Source organism: Erinaceus europaeus, chromosome 13 (assembly GCF_950295315.1).
Source record: "Erinaceus europaeus chromosome 13, mEriEur2.1, whole genome shotgun sequence".
NCBI classification, from domain to species: domain Eukaryota; kingdom Metazoa; phylum Chordata; class Mammalia; order Eulipotyphla; family Erinaceidae; genus Erinaceus; species Erinaceus europaeus.
In genome coordinates this window covers 99566895-99585360 of record NC_080174.1, presented here as the reverse complement: position 1 = coordinate 99585360, position 18466 = coordinate 99566895, and the positions used below count along the sequence as shown (strand labels likewise).

At 47.7% G+C, this 18466-nt stretch overlaps 1 protein-coding gene across 1 annotated transcript; it reads right to left on the bottom strand.

Moving 5' to 3' along the window:
- Positions 1 to 2074: 2074 nt before the first annotated feature.
- Positions 2075 to 17138, bottom strand: LZIC (leucine zipper and CTNNBIP1 domain containing). The gene is made up of 7 exons (XM_060170930.1): positions 17119 to 17138; positions 11009 to 11117; positions 7953 to 8088; positions 6568 to 6666; positions 5972 to 6067; positions 5737 to 5818; positions 2075 to 5254 (listed from the first exon to the last, which is right to left on the bottom strand). Exons 2-7 carry the CDS (start codon positions 11107 to 11109, stop codon positions 5190 to 5192), a joined length of 579 nt encoding a protein of 192 aa, XP_060026913.1. The 5' UTR covers positions 11110 to 11117; positions 17119 to 17138; the 3' UTR covers positions 2075 to 5189.
- Between the last annotated feature and the right edge of the window lie 1328 nt (positions 17139 to 18466).

Here is an 18466-nt window from a genome sequence, read left to right as displayed (position 1 = left end):
CTGAGCAGTGCTCTGGTAAAATAAATATTCATCTTAAATATTTTAATAAATAAGCAATAAAAAAGAAGTGATTGAATCAGGATTGATCAAGGTGTAAGTGAAAATATGGCACCCTGACCAGGTATATATATTTTTCTTTTAAAAAATATTTTAGACTTGGAAATTGCTTTCCGGCTCCGAGAGTTCCAGAGTGTATCTCCTGCGAAGTTAGTGCGGCACGAGTTCCGGATCCCTCTCCCACGCAGCAGCCTAGATCGGCTCCAGTTGAGTTCTCTCCAACCCAGAGAGCACTAGCTCGGGAAGAAGCACCCTCAGGCTATCCCGGCAGCAGGAACCTCACATCTTCACTATAGAGCCCCTACTTCCCCCAGTCCTGGAACCCTTGGATAGGGCCCACTTTCCCGTATGCATCTCCCAATCCAAACCAAATAATATTGCATCCGCCGATCACAACCTAACCAAAGCAACGATTGCCACCTCAACATGCTTCACCTCAGACTGTATCCAGAGACTTCACGTGTGGAATGACAACCCTTCAACTTCATTACTCGGGTGAGACCTTTCCTTTTATAGTACACTCTAATTTCATCTCAGGTAGTTCACTTTCTAACAAAGTCCCATAATCTAGATATACACCAGTTTCTGTGAGAGAGAGCTTATGTGCACACGTATCCATAAACTACTGCAAAATATATACCTGAAAGCAGAAGTACACTAGAGTTTGCAGTGAGTACCTCCCTAACACTTCCTCTCCACTATTCCAAGCTTGGGATCCATGATTGCTCAACAAATTGTTTGGCTTCATATGTTAACTCTCTTTTCAATCACCAGGTTCCAGATGCCACCAGGATGCTGGCTAGGCTTCCCTGGATTGAAGACCCCACCAATATGTCCTGGAGCTCAGCTTCCCCAGAGACCCACCCTACTAGGGAAAGAGAGAGGCAGACTGGGAGTGTGGACCGACCAGTCAACGCCCATGTTCAGTGGGGAAGCAATTACAGAAGCCAGACCTTCTACCTTCTGCAACCCTCAACGACCCTGGGTCCATGCTCCCAGAGGGCTAGAGAATGGGAAAGCTACCATGGGAGGGGGTGGGTTATGGGGATTGGGTGGTGGGAATTGTGTGGAGTTGTACCCCTCCTACCTTATGTTTTTGTTCACTAATCCTTTCTTAAATAAAAAATTTTAAAAAAATTTATTAATGAGATGGAAAGGAGAAAAGAGAGAGAACGAACCAGACATCACTCTGGTGCATGTGCTGCCAGGGTTCAAACTCGGGACCTGGTGTTTGGGAGACCAGTGCTTTATCCACTGCGTCACCACCCGGACCACGACCCGGTATATTTACGCTAAGGAAACCAGAGTGATGGCAAGTAAAGGAAGAGCTTTCTGGTCAGATAGCCCTCGTGTGTCCTCTCTGCCTGAAGGGAATGAGCGTCCCTCACTCTGATGTCAGAGACAAGGGGCCCGGAGAGAAAGCCGCACAAACAGGTAATTCCTTCAGTGGACGGCTCCCTTGTCCTCACACCTCCCTTCAGCACTCCTGGCTTAAAAGCAATTCTTTGGGCCTTCAATTCTCTATGAAGGTGCCTGTGCCACAGAAAGCTTCCGAGCGACAGCCTCAAGTCATTCCTCGTTCCTGGTTTTCTGCTAGCAACCAGCTGTAAACTCAGAACAGGGCTGGATCCTTGTGTTTAAGCACTGGTCTTTCTTTTTAGCAAACTGCTTTTTAAAAAATATTTATTTATTCCCTTTTGTTGCCCTTGTTTTATTGTTGTAGTTGTTATTAATGTTGTTGTTGGACAGGACAGAGAGAAATGGAGAGAGGAGGGGAAGACTTGTGAAGCAACACCCCTGCAGGTGGGGAGCCGGGGGCTCGAACCGGGATCCTTACGCCCGTCCTTGGCTTTGCACCACCTGGGCTAACCCGCTGCGCTACCGCCCAACTCCCAGCACTGGTCTTTCTGCTTTATAGTTAGCTGTGGGTAAGGAAAGGGATTTCACAAACAAAGTAAATTGGAATGTCAAAACTAGGTCATACTGTAGACTACTGAAATAAAAACAAACATAAATATTAACAGTTTCTAAAACATTTTAATTCTAGGGCAAAACTGGAAGCAATTACAGCAAGTTGGGGGGTGTGTCCCATGGGAACACTGATAGTTTCAATTTACATACTAATGCTGGCAAACATTTGAGAGGCAGAGAAGAATATTCTGTGGTCCTAGTCATGGAATGAAAAGAATGGACAGGAAGGTGGTTGAAAAGTCTAGGCAAATGGTCTGGGCTTATTTTTTCTGGAATAAGTTCAAGTTATTCATCAGTTACTGTAAGAGCATTTCAATGAAGTCGCAGTCTTTTACTTTGTTAAAAATGACTGTCCCAGACTGAATTTAGTAAAAGGCCTCAGAATGAAAGCGAAGGGCTCATCTGTCCCAACTCCAGGTCTGTGCCCATCTTGCCACTCGGTGGGTAAGAGCAAAACGATGAAGCACAGGACGTGTTAGAAATGACCAGATTTCACTCAACAGCCAGCTGGGCACTTACTCACTGAGAACCGACCTCTGTCCCAACCCTATTCTCTGAAATAAGCAGAAATTCTTTTCACTAAAATACCGGCTTGATCCAAAGATGCCAGAAGTCCAGTGTCTTGGCACCTGCTGCTATAGCCCGAGACTTCCCGAGAAGAAGCCCAAGACACAGGTTAGACGTGGAAGATACGATCAGAAAAGACGGCAAGCCGTTTAATAGCTAGTTTCACCAGACTTGGTCACTTTTCAAATTATTTAGTGGGACAAGTCAAATATTATGGAACTAGTACGTTATTATGTGGTAGATTAGCTCCAAAGCATTTTTTCTTCTGTATTAAGGAAGAGGGGAATTATATGTATTATCTCCATTGACCAGAAGAGGAAAATGAGGCTCAGAAAAATTAAATGGCCTGGAGGCTGGAAAATAACTCACTTGGTAGGGCAGAAACTTTTCACACAGCCTGGCTTTGAGCCCAGGTATCACATGGATACTGAGGGAAGGCCCACTATCTTGTGGTCTCTCTCTCAAAAAAAAAAAAAAAAAAAATTAAGTAACCTACCAAAGGTGAAGTGGCCATGCCTGACAGTGTTTTTACTAAGCACTGCCAACTTGGCCACTTCGAAAGACTAATTTTAAACTGAGCATTTGTTATTACTTACAAAATGAATATGATTTGTATTATTAATGGCTTTAATGGCAAAGTGTTTCACTAATGTTATTCTCATAGAAAGTTTAGGGAAACTGAAGTTAAGGTTTCCAGATTTATCTAGACCCCTTCCAAATATAAAATCCCCCCTCCCAAACATATTGGCGAGGGTTTAAAAAAACAACAACACAGTAATTTCAATCCTAGATATAGAGTCAAAAGAACTGAACACAAGTACATAGAAAAAGTCATATACAAATGTTCACAGCAGCACTATTCACAACAGCCCCAAGCGGGAGGGGAATCAGACAAACGGGTCAAGACAACGTATCCACATGATGGAATATTGTTCAGCCATTAAACAATGAAGTGCTAACGCAGGCCACCGTGTGGACCAGCCTCACCAGCACTCCGCTCCGTGAGAGAAGCCTGGCACAAAGGGTCACGCATTACCGCGGAGTTCCATCTTCAAAAATCTCTGATGGTGAGTCCACAGACACTGACAGCACATCAGTGGCTCAGCTGCTAAAAGCCTGAGAAGAGGAGGCGATGGAGAGAGCCTGAGCGGGTCAGGAAGTGTCTGTAACTCGGCAGTGGTCACCCTGCACAACTTGAAGAGTCTACTAAGTGTAATGAGCGACACTTTATGTGACACATCACATTCTGTGTGATATGAATGTCACTTCAGTTAAAAGAAAAATCCCACAGAATAAAGAAATGGTGGTTGACCACAGAGCCCTGACAAATGGCAGGTGGTGGGCTTTTCTGGTTTGTCACAATTTCAGTGCACTTTCACCCTTTACAAACCAAAATACAAAATGAAACCCAGCAAAAGCTCCAAGTAAGGCATTAACATAGTAGAGGTCCCTAATTTTGTTCCATTGGCAGAGCACCTATTAAGAGTTTACAGTACGTAAGAAGCTTTAAAAATGCTTTTAATTTGTATAAAGTGCAGAGAAAAAAGATATTGAGAAATATATACAAAGACTAAACTGTTTAGAGCCTAGGAACTGAACTAACGCACACACACATGAAGAAGTCCATCTGTGTGCACGAGAAGAGATGTAAATGTTCAGGAGAGAAGCTGTCTGCTCGCAGCCTCTCTTGGCTTCTCTAATGGCCGGAGAGTAAATGGAAGCTCACAGTCACCACCCTCCTGGTGCAGCACAGAGGTCACACACTGGAAGAGCCTCTCGCTGCCAACTCCAACTGCCTCCCTGGTGAAACAACGCAGGAGGTTAAGTTACTTCAGGAGACTCTCAACAGGGCTCCCTTGTCTCAGACTCCAAACTCAGCAATACAATGGGCCCCATTCATGCTGAGAATTGTGAGTTGGGGAAAGGGCCCTGATTGTCAACTTTCTGTTGCAATGTTGGATTTTCATAAATATAAACTTCCACAATATGTTGTTATTTCCCCCTCATTCTTCAAGGTACAAATGATCTTTTTTAAAGCAGCACAAGGAACTAGAACTCACTGAACACTGAGTCAGTACCCCAGCAGTACTTCCCTGTAACATAAAGTGAGTCACTTGCTCTTTCTGAGCCTCTGTTTTCCTTGTTTGTCAAATAAAAATTATTTCTATAATCAGAACTCTAAAATTCTGTCAACATACAAGGATTACTGATGTAGCTACATTATTCACTCCAGCAAGTGGGGATAAAGTATGAGTAGAAAAGAATCATTAGTTCATATTGTTTCATTTACTGTTAGCACTTAAAAACAAGACATCTTAACAAAAGCAGACTGTCTTCCATTCTCTGTCAAGCAGACAAGTCACAATGAGCACAGTTCGCGAGCTCCTCCGACCCCGTTTAATCCAGGACCCCCTCTCAAGCAGGCCGCCGCACACAGCAAGCACAGTGCTGAGGAACGTAAGCAGAAGCCACAGCTACTTTTTCCTTAGTTATTCTCACACTTCACGGGCCGCTTGGTTTCTTTCCAATGTCTTAAAGTCCCCAGAAGAAAAAAATCATTTACAATAAGAATGTCAAAGTCCCAAGCTTCTGCATCATATCATTTTCTTGTTTTTTTCAACCTCAGAACTTGCCAAAGCAAGAACTTTGTCTCCAGAACCTACAGGAAAAGACACAGAATAAGTTAAACAATCACTGAAAATACATTTAAGCTTCCAGGCAAAGTGGGCAAATACTGAAATAGGAAATAAAGTCAGCTCTACAATCAGAACAGGACGCCTACATCTTCCACTGCCACGCCAATTTCCTTCGTCCGAACAGAGGACTCAGCCAGACAGACTTGGTGGCTACAAATCTCCATTTTAGACTTACACTTGGGCATGAACCAGAAGATGTAAAGATCTAATTAACACCCACAGTTCTATTTAGTGGGTAGATTTTTTTTTTAAAACAACTGGCTATGTACATGTGATGGTTTTATTAAAGTATTGGGATGTATGGTCAATAGCAAAGGCATTCTATTAAAATCGACTTGGGTTTGACCTCTGAACTCAAGAAAAGGTCAGAGTGCGACTTTGCCTCTACCACCTGTTCACCACCCTGGAACGGTAATCCCGCCCAGCTCTCACACAGGGCGCTCACCAAGGTCTGTGGAGACGCTCTCAAACTGGCTGAGGATAGCACCTGCGTGTGCTGACAAGAAGGCCTCGTCATCCACAGTCAGCTGAACAACACAAAACAGTCCAGTCAGTGGGTTCAGATGCTAACAAGTCAACAGCATCTCAGGGCCACAAAATGAGTCACACATGGAGGAACCCTACACTAAACACTTCAGAACTCCTTCTTCATTCCTAATAGCCAAGTAAAGCAGCGGTACCTTTTCTCCGAGTCTCCTGAGAGCTGCCAGTATCTCCACCTTCTGCTGAGTGTACAGGTCTCTTTCCAGCTTTCCTACCACGAGGTCTCTGTCCATCTAGAAGAGATGCGCAAGCAGAGAGCACGGTCTGCAGAGATCAGTAAATGCAGCAAGCAAGCCAGCAAAGCTGAAAAGACACCTTGAAGCACCTGGTGAGGCAGTTTCCACTTAGACCTAGACATCCGCCTCACCTGCCTCCTATTACACTTCCCTCAATAACTCCAAGACTAACCTTGTCAGACAAAGTAAAGACGACAAATGCTGAATAAAGGCAAGAGACCGGCACACTTTTACCATGACTCTTTAGTCACTGCCAGGCCACCCCAACACCTGGGGCCCCAGTGAGGGAGTCCTGGGGTTCCCACACAGACATGATGGGCCTAGACCTCTACCAGACGCCTCTCTCCACCCACAGTTCATAATTCAGATTTGGATTCACTCTTGGTATTGTGCATTTACAACTGACCAATTTCTAATCAGCAAAATACCATACTCAGCAAATTCTTGGGCTGGGAAAAGAAACACACAGCAATCAGATCAATTAAAAGAAACTTTACCTCTGATAACCTTGTCCGAAGCTGACCTGGTTGTTTCTTTGCAAACATTCTGATGACCTCTGGGGTTTTGAAGGCTTGGCTGATCGCTGCCTGGATAGCCTAGACACAAGAGGCAGAACCAACACAACATCCCAAGGTCCACTATTACCTTACTTGATAAATGTGTCTTCAACTACTAGCTCTTCAGTTATTGCTAGGTTCTCTCAGCACATCACTATAAAAATGTTAGCTACTTATTAAAATAAATAAATTAAATAATAATAAAAAGTTAGTTACTGGGGGTCAGGTGGTAGCGCAGCGGGTTAAGCACACGTGGTGCAAAGCGCAAGGACCGGCGTAGGGATCCCGGTTCAAGCCCCCAGCTGCCCACCTGCAGGGGAGTCGCTTCACAGGCGGTGAAGCAGGTCTGCAGGTGTCTATCTTTCTCTCCCCCTCTCTGTCTTCCTCTCCTCTCTCCATTTCTCTCTGTCCTATCTGGCAACAACAACATCAATAACAACAATAATAACCACAACAATGATAAAAACAAGAGCAACAAAAAAGGTAAATAAATGAATATATTTTTTTAAATGTTAGTTTCTACTTCTGTACATCTAACTAGAACCAAATGTATAACTTAATAAAGAATCTGGAAGCAAGCCAGGTGTATTTGGTGCACCTAGTTGAGTGCATGACCATTTGTCACAACGTGCAAGGACCCAGGCTCCAATCCCTGGTCCCCATCAGCAAAGGGCAAGTCTCAGGAGAGGTGCAAAGTGCTGCAGGTGCCTCTCTCCCTATGTCTCCCTGCCCTCTCAATCTGTCTCTAGTCAAAAAACAGTAAAATAAAATATCTGGGAAATATGCATTTTATTTACAAGTAGGCACTCAGTCAAACAGTTGAGCCCCTCCCTCCCCCCGTATATTTTCTACGTTCTTTAACCCAAGATTTTATTTATAAAATATGAGAGAGAAAAAATTTATGGCTGGGGCTCAGTGCCTGCACTATGAATCTACCACTCCTGGTGGCCATTTTTCCATTATTCCCCCCTATTTGATAGGACAGAGAGAAATTGAGAGAGGAGGGAAAGTAGAGAGGGGGAGAGAAAGATAAGACACCTGCAGGCGATCAGGTGGTAGCACAGCGGGTTAAGCGCACGTGGTGCAAAGCGCAAGGACCGGCTAGGGATCCCGGTTCAAGCCCCCGGCTGCCCACCTGCAGGGGAGTCGCTTCACAGGCGGTGAAGCAGGTCTGCAGGTGTCTGTCTTTCTCTCCCCCTCTGTCTTCCCCTCCTCTCTCCATTTCTCTCTGTCCTGTCCGGCAACGACGACTTCAATAACAACAGTAAAGCGACGACACGAGGGGAGGCGTACGCCAGTGTGACCTGCCCACTTGTGCTGCTCACCAGCTGCATGGCGCTGAGTTCGTCCACCAGAGTCATGTTCCCAGACACGATCTTCTTCAGAGAGTCACTGAACTCACTCAGCTGCTCCAGCGTCTCCTGTTTGGTTTCTTCATATTCATCTGTAGCTAGCTCTTCTCTGAAGGACGGTGAAGACAGTAACAGAGAAATACAGTTCCAAGTGAAAAAGCTCAGTCTCCGTACCTGTACTCTCACGGTGCAGTCACACACATTTATAACAAACACACTGGGGCAAAAGGCTGAAATAGAAAGTGCTGGTGATGGGTGTGCCAGGTACTGAAGCAGACTTTGTCCTTCAACCGTTCCTTTGATAATTAAACTTTTTCTTTTTCTTTTACAAAAACGACGCGCACTCAACAGATGACATACTAACTTCCGTGTAAGTGATCTACAAATTGCAGCCAGGGAAGTGGTGCAATGACAGTGCTGCAGCCTCAAGCATGAGGTCCTGAATTTAATATCCAGCAATGCCTGCACAAGAGGAATACTCTGCTGTGTTCTCTCCCTCTCATAAACAGACAACTTTATTTAAATAAAGTAATCCAGAGAGTCTTTTTTTTGTTGCCCTTGTTTTTATTGTTGTTATAGTTATTGTTGTAGTTACTAATGTCATTGCTGTTGGATAGGACAGAGAGAAATGAAGAGAGGAGGGGAAGACAGAGAGGGGGAGAGAAAGACAGACACCTGCAGACCTGCTTCACCGCCTGTGAAGCGACTCCCCTGCAGGTGGGGAGGCGGGGTTCGAACCGGGATCCTTACACCGGTCCTTGTGCTTTGCGCCACCTGCGCTTAACCCGCTGCGCTACCGCCCGACTCCTTTTTTTTTTTTTTAATATTTATTTCCTTTTGTTGCCCTTGTTTTATTGTTGTAGCTATAATTGTTATTACTGATGTTGCCGTTGTTGGATAGGACGGAGAGAAATGGAGAGAGGAGGGAAGACAGAGAGGGGGAGAGAAAGACAGACACCTGCAGACCTGCTTCACCGCCTGTGAAGCGACTCCCCTGCAGGTGGGGAGCCGGGGGTTCGAACCGGGATCCTTTCCGGTCCTTGACTTTGTGCCACCCACGCTTAACCCGCTGCGCTACCACCAGACTCCCTGGTGCAAAGCGCAAGGATAGGTGTAAGGATCCTTGCGCTTACCCCACTGCGCTACCCCCCGACTCCTTTTCTTTTTTAACAGGCTTGTGGCAGATGTTACAAATGAAGGGGACTCAATGATGCTTGGCCCAGAGTTGTTGAGTAATAAGTGGTTCTGGTCCTGTCATTGTCCCTAAATATCTAATAACTGAATTGGTGAACAGGAGTGAGTGTTGCTTCCTACTCAGATGCCAAGTACCGTGTGGCCGCTGTGCTCCACAACCGATCGGCATTCTGCACCGCGGATACTGCTATAGCCATAGTTACCGGGTGCCTATGTGGTGCGTTGTAGTATCTCACTCACTACTTACAGCAAGCCTGTAAAGTATATTTGTCATTCGCTGTAAGTAGTAGATAAAGAAATTGAGACTTAGGGGCTGGGTCGTGCCTTAATCTGGTTCAGTGCACATGTTGCAATGCGCAAGGACCTGGGTTCGAACCCCCAGTCCCCACCTGCAGGGAAAGCTTTGCGAGTGAAGCAGGGCTGCAGGCGTCTCTCTCCCTCTCCCACCCGCTTCCCACTCAATTTGTAGCTGTCTCTATTCAATAAATAAAGATTTTTTTTAAATTTAAAAAATAAATTTAGATTAGCTTCGTTAAGTGTCTTTCCCAAAGTTTTACCATCGATTCCTAGATTACATTAAAATTTTTTAATCCCTTTTAATTAATTATTTATTATTGAATAATCAGAGAAATTGAGGGGAAGAGGAGATAGAGAGGGGAAGAGACAGAGAGACACCTGCAGTCCTGCTTCACTACTAATATTGAAAGAAAGAAAGGAAGAAAGAAAGAAAGAAAAAACAGTCTTGGTCTCTTGAGCCCTGAAGGCTGAAAATGCACGCCAGAATTAAAGCAGAATGTTCCCATGCGATGCTGGGTATCATCTGACCACCTCCTGGGCCACTGGAGCTCATTGTTGGTTTTGTTTTTTAAGATTTCTTTTAATATTGAAATCGTATGAGGAAGAAAGGAAAGTCAGAGCACATGGAGTGCTGGGATTTGAACCTGGAGCTGCAGGCATGTGCTCCAGCAGCTGAGTTATTTCTCAGGTCAAGAAGCAGAGATGTTTAAAATACTGGAGACAGGTAGTTACTATTATTAGCACTTCACATGGAAAGAAATGAAAACTCATGGGGGGTAAGTATTTGGCCCAAGTTCACTTCAGTGATCACTGAGAAGACTTCCAGGTCCAGGCTTTAAGGCTGTAGGCCACATGCTGAGCTTACTCAACAAACACTGTGAATGCTATTAGACGGAGCCACAGTCGCACACGGTCACCACCCACAAAGCTTAGTTACTCATTTATTCCCTTCTGTTGCCCTTTTTTTTTTTATTGTTGTAGTTATTGCTGATGTTGTTGGACAGGACAGAGAGAAATGGAGAGAGGAGGGGAAGACAAGAGAGGGGGAGAGAAAGATAGACATCTGCAGACCTGCTTCACCGCTCATGAGGCAACCCTCTTGAAGGTGGGGAGCTGGGGGCTCGAACCAGGATCCTTACTCCAGTCCTTGCAGTTTGAGTCACATGTGCTTATACCACTGCGCTACCGCCTGACTCCCAGTTTATTTTTTATTGCCACTAGCATTGTCACTGGGGCTCAGTGTCGGCATTACGAATCCATCTCTGCCGCTGACAATTTTTTCCTTCTATTTTTCATTTGATAGGACAAAGCAAAATTGAGAGCAGAGGGGGAGACAAGGAGAAAGACAGACACCTGCAGACCCACATCACTGCTCATAAAGGTCCCCTGAAAGAGAGGAATGGGGCTCAAACCCAGGTGCTTGCACACAGTAGTGTGTGTACTCAAACAGGTTCACCACTGCCTGCACACGTCCATGGAGTTTAGAATCTGGCAGTAGGAAAGAAAGGACATCATAACAGCATAAAATGACACTATACCTGCATTCCTCCAAGTCTTGTAACTGTTGCATTAGTCTATCCAACTGTTCTTCTAAGTTCTGCTTTAACTTGCTTGTCTCTGTCTTTCCTCTGGAAGCCATTCTAATTTCTAGGTAGAACAAAAACCCACATAGTATATATTCTGTAATCTGAAATAATTCTACATAGCAGTACAACATAAAATGGGCTGTATGTTCTCAGAAAAAAAGGTGTAGAAAAGCTACTTATGTAAAGAAAGTCTCAATTTATTTATAAAAGTTTGAACACAGAGTATTAACATCCAACAAAAACTGACAGTCTTGGTTGATCTCATAAATATATTTGAAGTCTTCACTACTGGTCTAATTTCAAACAAATTCAATGATAATACGTATTTACATTTTATAACATTGATACATTCATATTGTATCTATTTAGAAAAATATCAGAAGATATCAAAAAGATCAGGTGTGATTTAACTTTTAAGTTTCATTATATTTAGTCTTTTTCCTAATATTTACTGACTTATTACATGTGACAGAGGGAGACATAGGCAGACCAAAGCAGCAGTCACACAAAGCGTGCAGTACCAGGGACAGAACCTGGGACCCAACATAAGAAAAGCAATATTCACACACTTCTCATATTTGGAGCTACTCTCTTCCCTGATGCAGCTTTCTGGCCCTTTTTCCAACTGTGACACCATCTCCCCACACAATAACCTGGGCCCACCTGCATATCAGATGTCAGGCAAAGGCAAAAACTAGTAAAGTCATGGGCCTATGGAAAATACCTAAACTAGACCTACCAGCTTTTCCCTAAACAGAGACTCCAAATCTTCATCTGCAATATTCTTGACTTTAGGTTCATGATTAGTCAACAATATGTTCTGCTTTCTATCTTAACTCTTTCAGCCACCAGGTTCCAGATGCAACCATGACGCCAACCTGACTTCCCTGGGCAGACGACCCCACCAATGTGTCCTGGAGCCCTGCCTCCCCAGAACCCTGCCCCACTAGGGAAAGAGAGAGACAGGCTGGGAGTATGGATACACCTGTCAACACCCACATTCAGCAGGGAAGCAATTACAGAAGCCAGACCTTCCACCTTCTGCACCCCACAATGACCCTGGGTCCATACTCCCAGAGGGATAGAGAATGGGAAAGCTGTCAGGGGAGGGGATGGGATACAGAGTTCTGGTGGTGGGAACTGTGTGAAATTGTACCCCCCTTATACTATGGTCTTGTCAATATTTCCATTTTATAAATAAAATTTTTTTAAAATGTGGTCCAGGAGGTGGCACAGTGGATAAAGCATTGGACTCTCAAGCATGAGGTCCTGAGTTCAATCCCTGGAAGCACATGTACCAGAGTGATGGCTCTTTCTCTCTCCTCCTATGTTTCTCATTAATAAATAATAAAATCTTTTTAAAAATTTAAAAAAAAGAAAGATAAGCCTGGCTTCTTACTGCTAAACAACGACGACATCAATAACAACAATAATAATAGCTGCAACAATAAAACAACAAGGACAACAAAAGGGAAAATAAAAAAATAAATATTTTTTAAAATTGTATTTTGGGGGCCAGGCAGTGGCATACCTGGTTGAGTGCTCACATTACGATGCACAAGGACCTGGGTTCAGTCCCCTGGCCCCCACCTGTAGGGGGACAGCCTCACAAGTGGTGAATTAGAGCTGCAGGTGTCTCTCTGTCTCTCTCCCTATCTTCCTCTCCCCTCTCAATTTCTCTCTGCCTCTATCCAATAATAAATAAAGGATTACAAAAAAAAAAAAAAAAAACCTTTAAAAATGTGTTTTTATCACTGTTTTCAGCCGATCTTGGATGGACCTTGAAAAAATCATGTTGAGTGAAATAAGTCAGAAACAGAAGGATGAATATGGGATGATCTCACTCTCAGGCAGAAGTTGAAAAACAAGATCAGGAAAGAAAACACAAGTAGAACCTGAAATGGAATTGGCATATCGCACCAAAGTAAAAGACTCTGGGGTGGGTGGGTGGGTGGGCAGAATACAGGTCCATGAAGGATGATAAATGACATAGTGGGGGTTGTATTGTTAAATGGGAATCTGGGGAATGTTATGCATGTACAAACTATTGTATTTACTGTTGAATGTAAAACATTAATTCCCCAATAAAGAAATAAATTAAATTAAAAAAAAAAGAAAAAAATGTGTTTTTATTGACTTGGCATGGAGAGGGAGGGAAGATGAGAAACAGGACAAGTGACTTGCCACACTCCCCAAGCTGCAGCCCAGGCACTGGAGAGAAGCTCTGCTGTCTGTCTCTCAGATGAATAAGCAGCCAGCCCAGGGAGAGATAACAGGGGAAACAGAAGACTTTTATGCCCAAGGCTCCAAAGTCCCAGCTTCAATCCCTAGCACCACCATAAAGCAGAACTGAGTATTGCCCTGGTTTTAAAAAAGAAAAAAGAGAGAGGAAAAAAGCCTACAATACTGGTTTGCAATACTTTCAGCGTTAGGAACACAGCTTCGCGACAGCAGCTGTCTAACCACGGTGCCCCTATCAGGTTCTTGTGCTCGCACACAGGTGGTGAACCTTCTGCCCCATGAACAGAACCGGCTTCAAAACCTGTGCAGGGGCCGAGTGGTGGCGCACCTGGCTGAGCACTTATGCCGCGGTACACAAGGACCCGGGTTCAAGCCCCCGCCACTGCAGGGGGGAAGAAGCTTCACTCAGGTGAAGCAGGGCTGCAATGTCTGACTTCCACTCCCCTCTCAGTTTCTGTCTCTATCCAATAATAAACAAACAAATAAACAGATTGATTGACTGATTAAAGGTGGTTCCCGCTCACCTGCCTTAATGCCCTGAACTCTGTGCAGAGCAAGCAGGGCCCCTGGGCCGGAGTCCTAAGCCACAGAGGACGGAGGAAGGAGCAGCCCCGGGCCCGAGGTGGACTGACGGGGGAGAAGGAAGCCAAACGGGCTGTTCTGCTCTTTTTAAAAAAAAAAAAAAAAAATGTACATACTTTAAAGTTATATTTATTTATTTATTGGACAGACATAGCCAGAGATCGAGAGTGGAGAGGGAGAGGGACAGAGAGACACCTGCAGCCCTGCTTCACCACTTGTGAAGCTTCCCCTTGCAGGTGGGGACAGGGGCTCAAACCCAGGTGCAATACTACCTGGCCCCTTAGATCAGCTGTTTAAAAATATTGTTATTTATTATTGGATAGAGACAGAGAGAAGGTAAGAAGGGAGGGGAGATAGAGGGAGAGACAGACAGACACCTGCAGGATGCCAGGTGGTGGCTCATCTGGTCAAGTACACACATTAACCCGGGTTCAAGCCTCCAGTCCCGACCTGCAGGGGTAAAGCTTTAGGAGTGAAGCAGGGCTGCAGGTGTCTCTCCCTCTCGGTCCCCCTCTCCCCTCAGGATCTCAGGCTGTCTCTATCCAATAAACAAATGAAGATAATAAAAAATAACAAATAGAGAGAAATAGGGAGACAGAGAGACGCCTGCAGCCCTGCTTCACCGCTCGCAAAGATTTCCCCCTGCAGGTGGGGCCGGGGGCTCAAACCCGCATGCCCGCACTGAAAGGCGTGCACTCTACTCTTTGACAAAGGGGCCCAGACTATTCCATGGGGAAAGCAGAGTCTCTTCAACAAATGGTGTTGGAAACAATGGGTTGAAACATGCAGAAGAATGAAAGTGAATCACTGTATTTCACCAAATACAAAAGTAAATTCCAAGTGGATCAAGGACTTGGATGTTAGACCACAAACTATCAGATACTTAGAGGAAAATATTGGCAGAACTCTTTTCCATATAAACTTTTTAAAGACATCTACAATGAAATAAGTCCAATTACAAAGAAGACTAAGGCAAGCATAAACCTATGGGACTACATCAAATTAAAAAGCTTCTTCACAGCAAAAGAAACCACTCCCCAAACCAAGAGACCCCTCACAGAATGGGAGAAGATCTTTACATGCCATACATCAGATAAGAGTTTAATAACCAACATATATAAAGAGCTTGCCAGACTCAACAAAAAGACAACAAATAACCCCATCCAAAAATGGGGGGAGGACTTGGACAGAATATTCACCACAGAAGAGATCCAAAAGGCTGAGAAACACATGAAAAAATGCTCCAAGTCTCTGATTGTCAGAGAAATGCAAATCAAGACAACAATGAGATATCACTTCACTCCTGTGAGAATGTCACACATCAGAAAAGGTAACAGCAGCAAATGCTGGAGAGGGTGTGGGGTCAAAGGAACCCTCCTGCACTGCTGGTGGGAATGTCAGTTGGTCCAACCTCTGTGGAGAACAGTCTGGAGAACTCTCAGAAGGCTAGAAATGGACCTACCCTATGACCCTGCAATTCCTCTCCTGGGGATAGATCCTAAGGAACCCAACACATCCATCCAAAAAGATCTGTGTACACATATGTTCTTGGCAGCACAATTTGTAATAGCCAAAACCTGGAAGCAACCCAGGTGTCCAACAACAGATGAGTGGCTGAGCAAATTGTGGTCTATATGCACAATGGAATACTACTCAGCTGTAAAAAATGGTGACTTCACCGTTTTCAGCCGATCTTGGATGGACCTTGAAAAAATCATGTTGAGTGAAATAAGTCAGAAACAGAAGGATGAATATGGGATGATCTCACTCTCAGGCAGAAGTTGAAAAACAAGATCAGAAACAAAAACACAAGGAGAACCTGAACTGGAATTGGCATATCGCACCAAAGTCAAAGACTCTGAACACAGGTCCAAGAAGGATGACAGAGGACCTGGCGGGGTTGTATTGTTATGTGGGAAACGGGGGAATGTTACACATGCACAAACTATTGTGTTTACTGTCGGCTGCAAAGCATTAATTCCCCAGTAAAGAAATCTTTTTAGAAAGAAAGAAAGAAAGAGAGAAAGAAAGAAAGAAAGAAAGAAAGAAAGAAAGAAAGAAAGAGAGAAAGAGAGAAAGAGAGAGAGAAAGAAAGAGAGAAAGAGAGAGAGGCGTGCACTCTTCCGGGTGCCCCGCATGCAGGCGTCCCGGCACACGAGGTGGAAGCGGGCGGTGGGGCGCACCCTGGGGACCCCTGACCCAGGGCCCCCCAAACCAGAACCGCCACCCAGGGGACGACCCACCCAGGAACCCCCACACCCAGGGGAAGGGGACCCCCATCAAGGGGACTCACCACCCAGGGACCCCCAGCCAGGGACACCCACTGAGGGAACGCCCACCCAGGAGACTCCTCCACCCAGGGGACCCCCACACCCAGGAGTCGCCCCCACCCAGGGGACCCCCACTGAGGGAACCCCCACACGGGGGACCCCACCACCCAGGGGACCCCCACACCCGGGGGACCCCACACCCGGGGACCCCACACACCCGGGGACCCCCACCCGGGGGACCCCACACCCGGGGGACCCCACACCCGGGGGACCCACACCCGGGGGGACCCACACCCGGGGACCCCACACACACCCGGGGACCCCACACACACCCGGGGACCCCACCCACACCCGGGGACCCCCACACCCGGGGACCCCACACACACCCGGGGACCCCACACACACCCGGGGACCCCACACCCGGGGACCCCCACCCGGGGACCCCCACACACAACCGGGGACCCCACACACACCCGGGGACCCCACACACACCCGGGGACCCCACACACACCCGGGGACCCCACACACACCCGGGGACCCCACACACACCCGGGGACCCCACACACACCCGGGGACCCCACACACACCCGGGGACCCCCCCACACCCGGGGACCCCACACACACCCGGGGACCCCCACACACACCCGGGGACCCCCCCACACCCGGGGACCCCACACACACCCGGGGACCCCACACACACCCGGGGACCCCACACACACCCGGGGACCCCACACACACCCGGGGACCCCACACTCGGGGACCCCCACACACACCCGGGGACCCCCACACACACCCGGGGACCCCACACACACCCGGGGACTCCCGACCCTGGGGACCTCCGTCTGTACCTTCCGGCAGCCGCTGCCGGGCGCCCGCGCCCCCAGACCCCGTCGGCCCCCGGCCGCCCCCGGCCGCCCGCGTCCCCTCCCGCAGCCGCCCGCCTCGCTTTGCAGCCGTAGCCCCGCCTACCTCAGGGCCCTGCCCGGCGGGCGCAGGAAGACCGAGCACTTCCGGCGTACGCACGCATTTCCGGTCTCCCGCAGCCAATCAGGGGCGGCGGCGTGTGTCCCCGGCTGGCTTCCGGGGGGCTGGCCATCCCCTCGCAGGGTTGGGGCCGCCCGCCGCGGTGGCCGCGAAGGAAGCAGAGGCGGCGGCGGCCACGCCGAGCTGCACGCGTTCACCTGGCACCGCCGATCCTCCGGAGGCCGATCCGAGGGCCGCAGGGACCGGGGTTCGAGCCCCCGGCCCCACCTGCAGGCATGTGTCGAGACCCTCCATTTCTACCCCTGGCCGATAATAAATAGAATGATTTCTAAGACGGGCCCGGGCGGCGGCGCACCCGGCAGAGCGCACCTGTTACGGTGACGCGGGACCCAGGTTCGAGCCCCGGCCCTACCGGGGAAGCGGCACGAGTGGTGAAGCGGGGCCGCGGTGTCTGTCGGTCGCTCTCTGTCAGTTTCTCTCCGTCAGATAAATGGCTGGGTGTCTCTGTGTCCCTTCCTCCCCTCTGGATCTCTGGCAGCCTCTCTCCGAGCAGGAACGGCAGCTGACACAGGACGGCCGGTGAGACTGTTGACGAGACAGCGACAGCGACAGCGACACAGACAGAGACACAGCGACAGACAGAGACAGACAGAGACAGAGACACAGAGACAGCGACAGAGACACACAGCGACAGAGACACAGACAGAGACACAGACAGCGACAGACAGAGACAGCGACAGAGACACACACAGCGACAGAGACACACAGCGACAGAGACACAGAGACAGCGACAGAGACAACGACAGAGACACAGAGACAGAGAAAGAGAGACACAGAGACAGCGACAGAGACAACGACAGAGACACAGAGAAAGAGAGACACAGAGACAGACACAGACAACGACAGAGACACAGAGACAGCGACAGACAGAGACAGAGAAAGAGAGACACAGAGACAGAGACAGCGCACCGCCCGGCCGGGAGGAAGAATGGATGATCGTCCGAGCCCTTAAGAGCGGGGTCTCCCTCCCTTCAGGGGTTTGAAATGCAGCCTCGGGGTCTGCGGGTTCAGCAGGGAGGAGCAGGCCTGGGGCAGGTGAGACTTGCGGTCCGCTCGGGTGTGTCGGCCAGAGGTCGCCCGCCTGCTGCACCTGCTACCTGGTTCCCCCTCGCTCACCTGCTGCACCTGCCGCCTGCTTCCCCCTCGCTCACCTGCCGCACCTGCAACACCTACCGCCTGGTTCCGCGGTGAAGCCGTGTCACTGCCTCGCCGGGTCAGCAGTTGAAGGGCTGCCGGGTATTTCCTGGCATTCGCAGCCCATCTCCCTGAAGCC

What these genes read in the sequence shown, in the direction of transcription:
- LZIC (XM_060170930.1), bottom strand. Translation starts at nt 11,109, where the DNA reads ATGGCTTCCAGAGGAAAGACAGAGACAAGCAAGTTAAAGCAGAACTTA. An exon ending in AACTCAGCGCCATGCAGCTG is followed by an intron (nt 6,667 to 7,952) that starts GTGAGCAGCACA and finishes TCTTGTGTCTAG; the next exon opens with GCTATCCAGGCAGCGATCAG. An exon ending in GAGCGTCTCCACAGACCTTG is followed by an intron (nt 5,255 to 5,736) that starts GTGAGCGCCCTG and finishes CTTTTCCTGTAG; the next exon opens with GTTCTGGAGACAAAGTTCTT.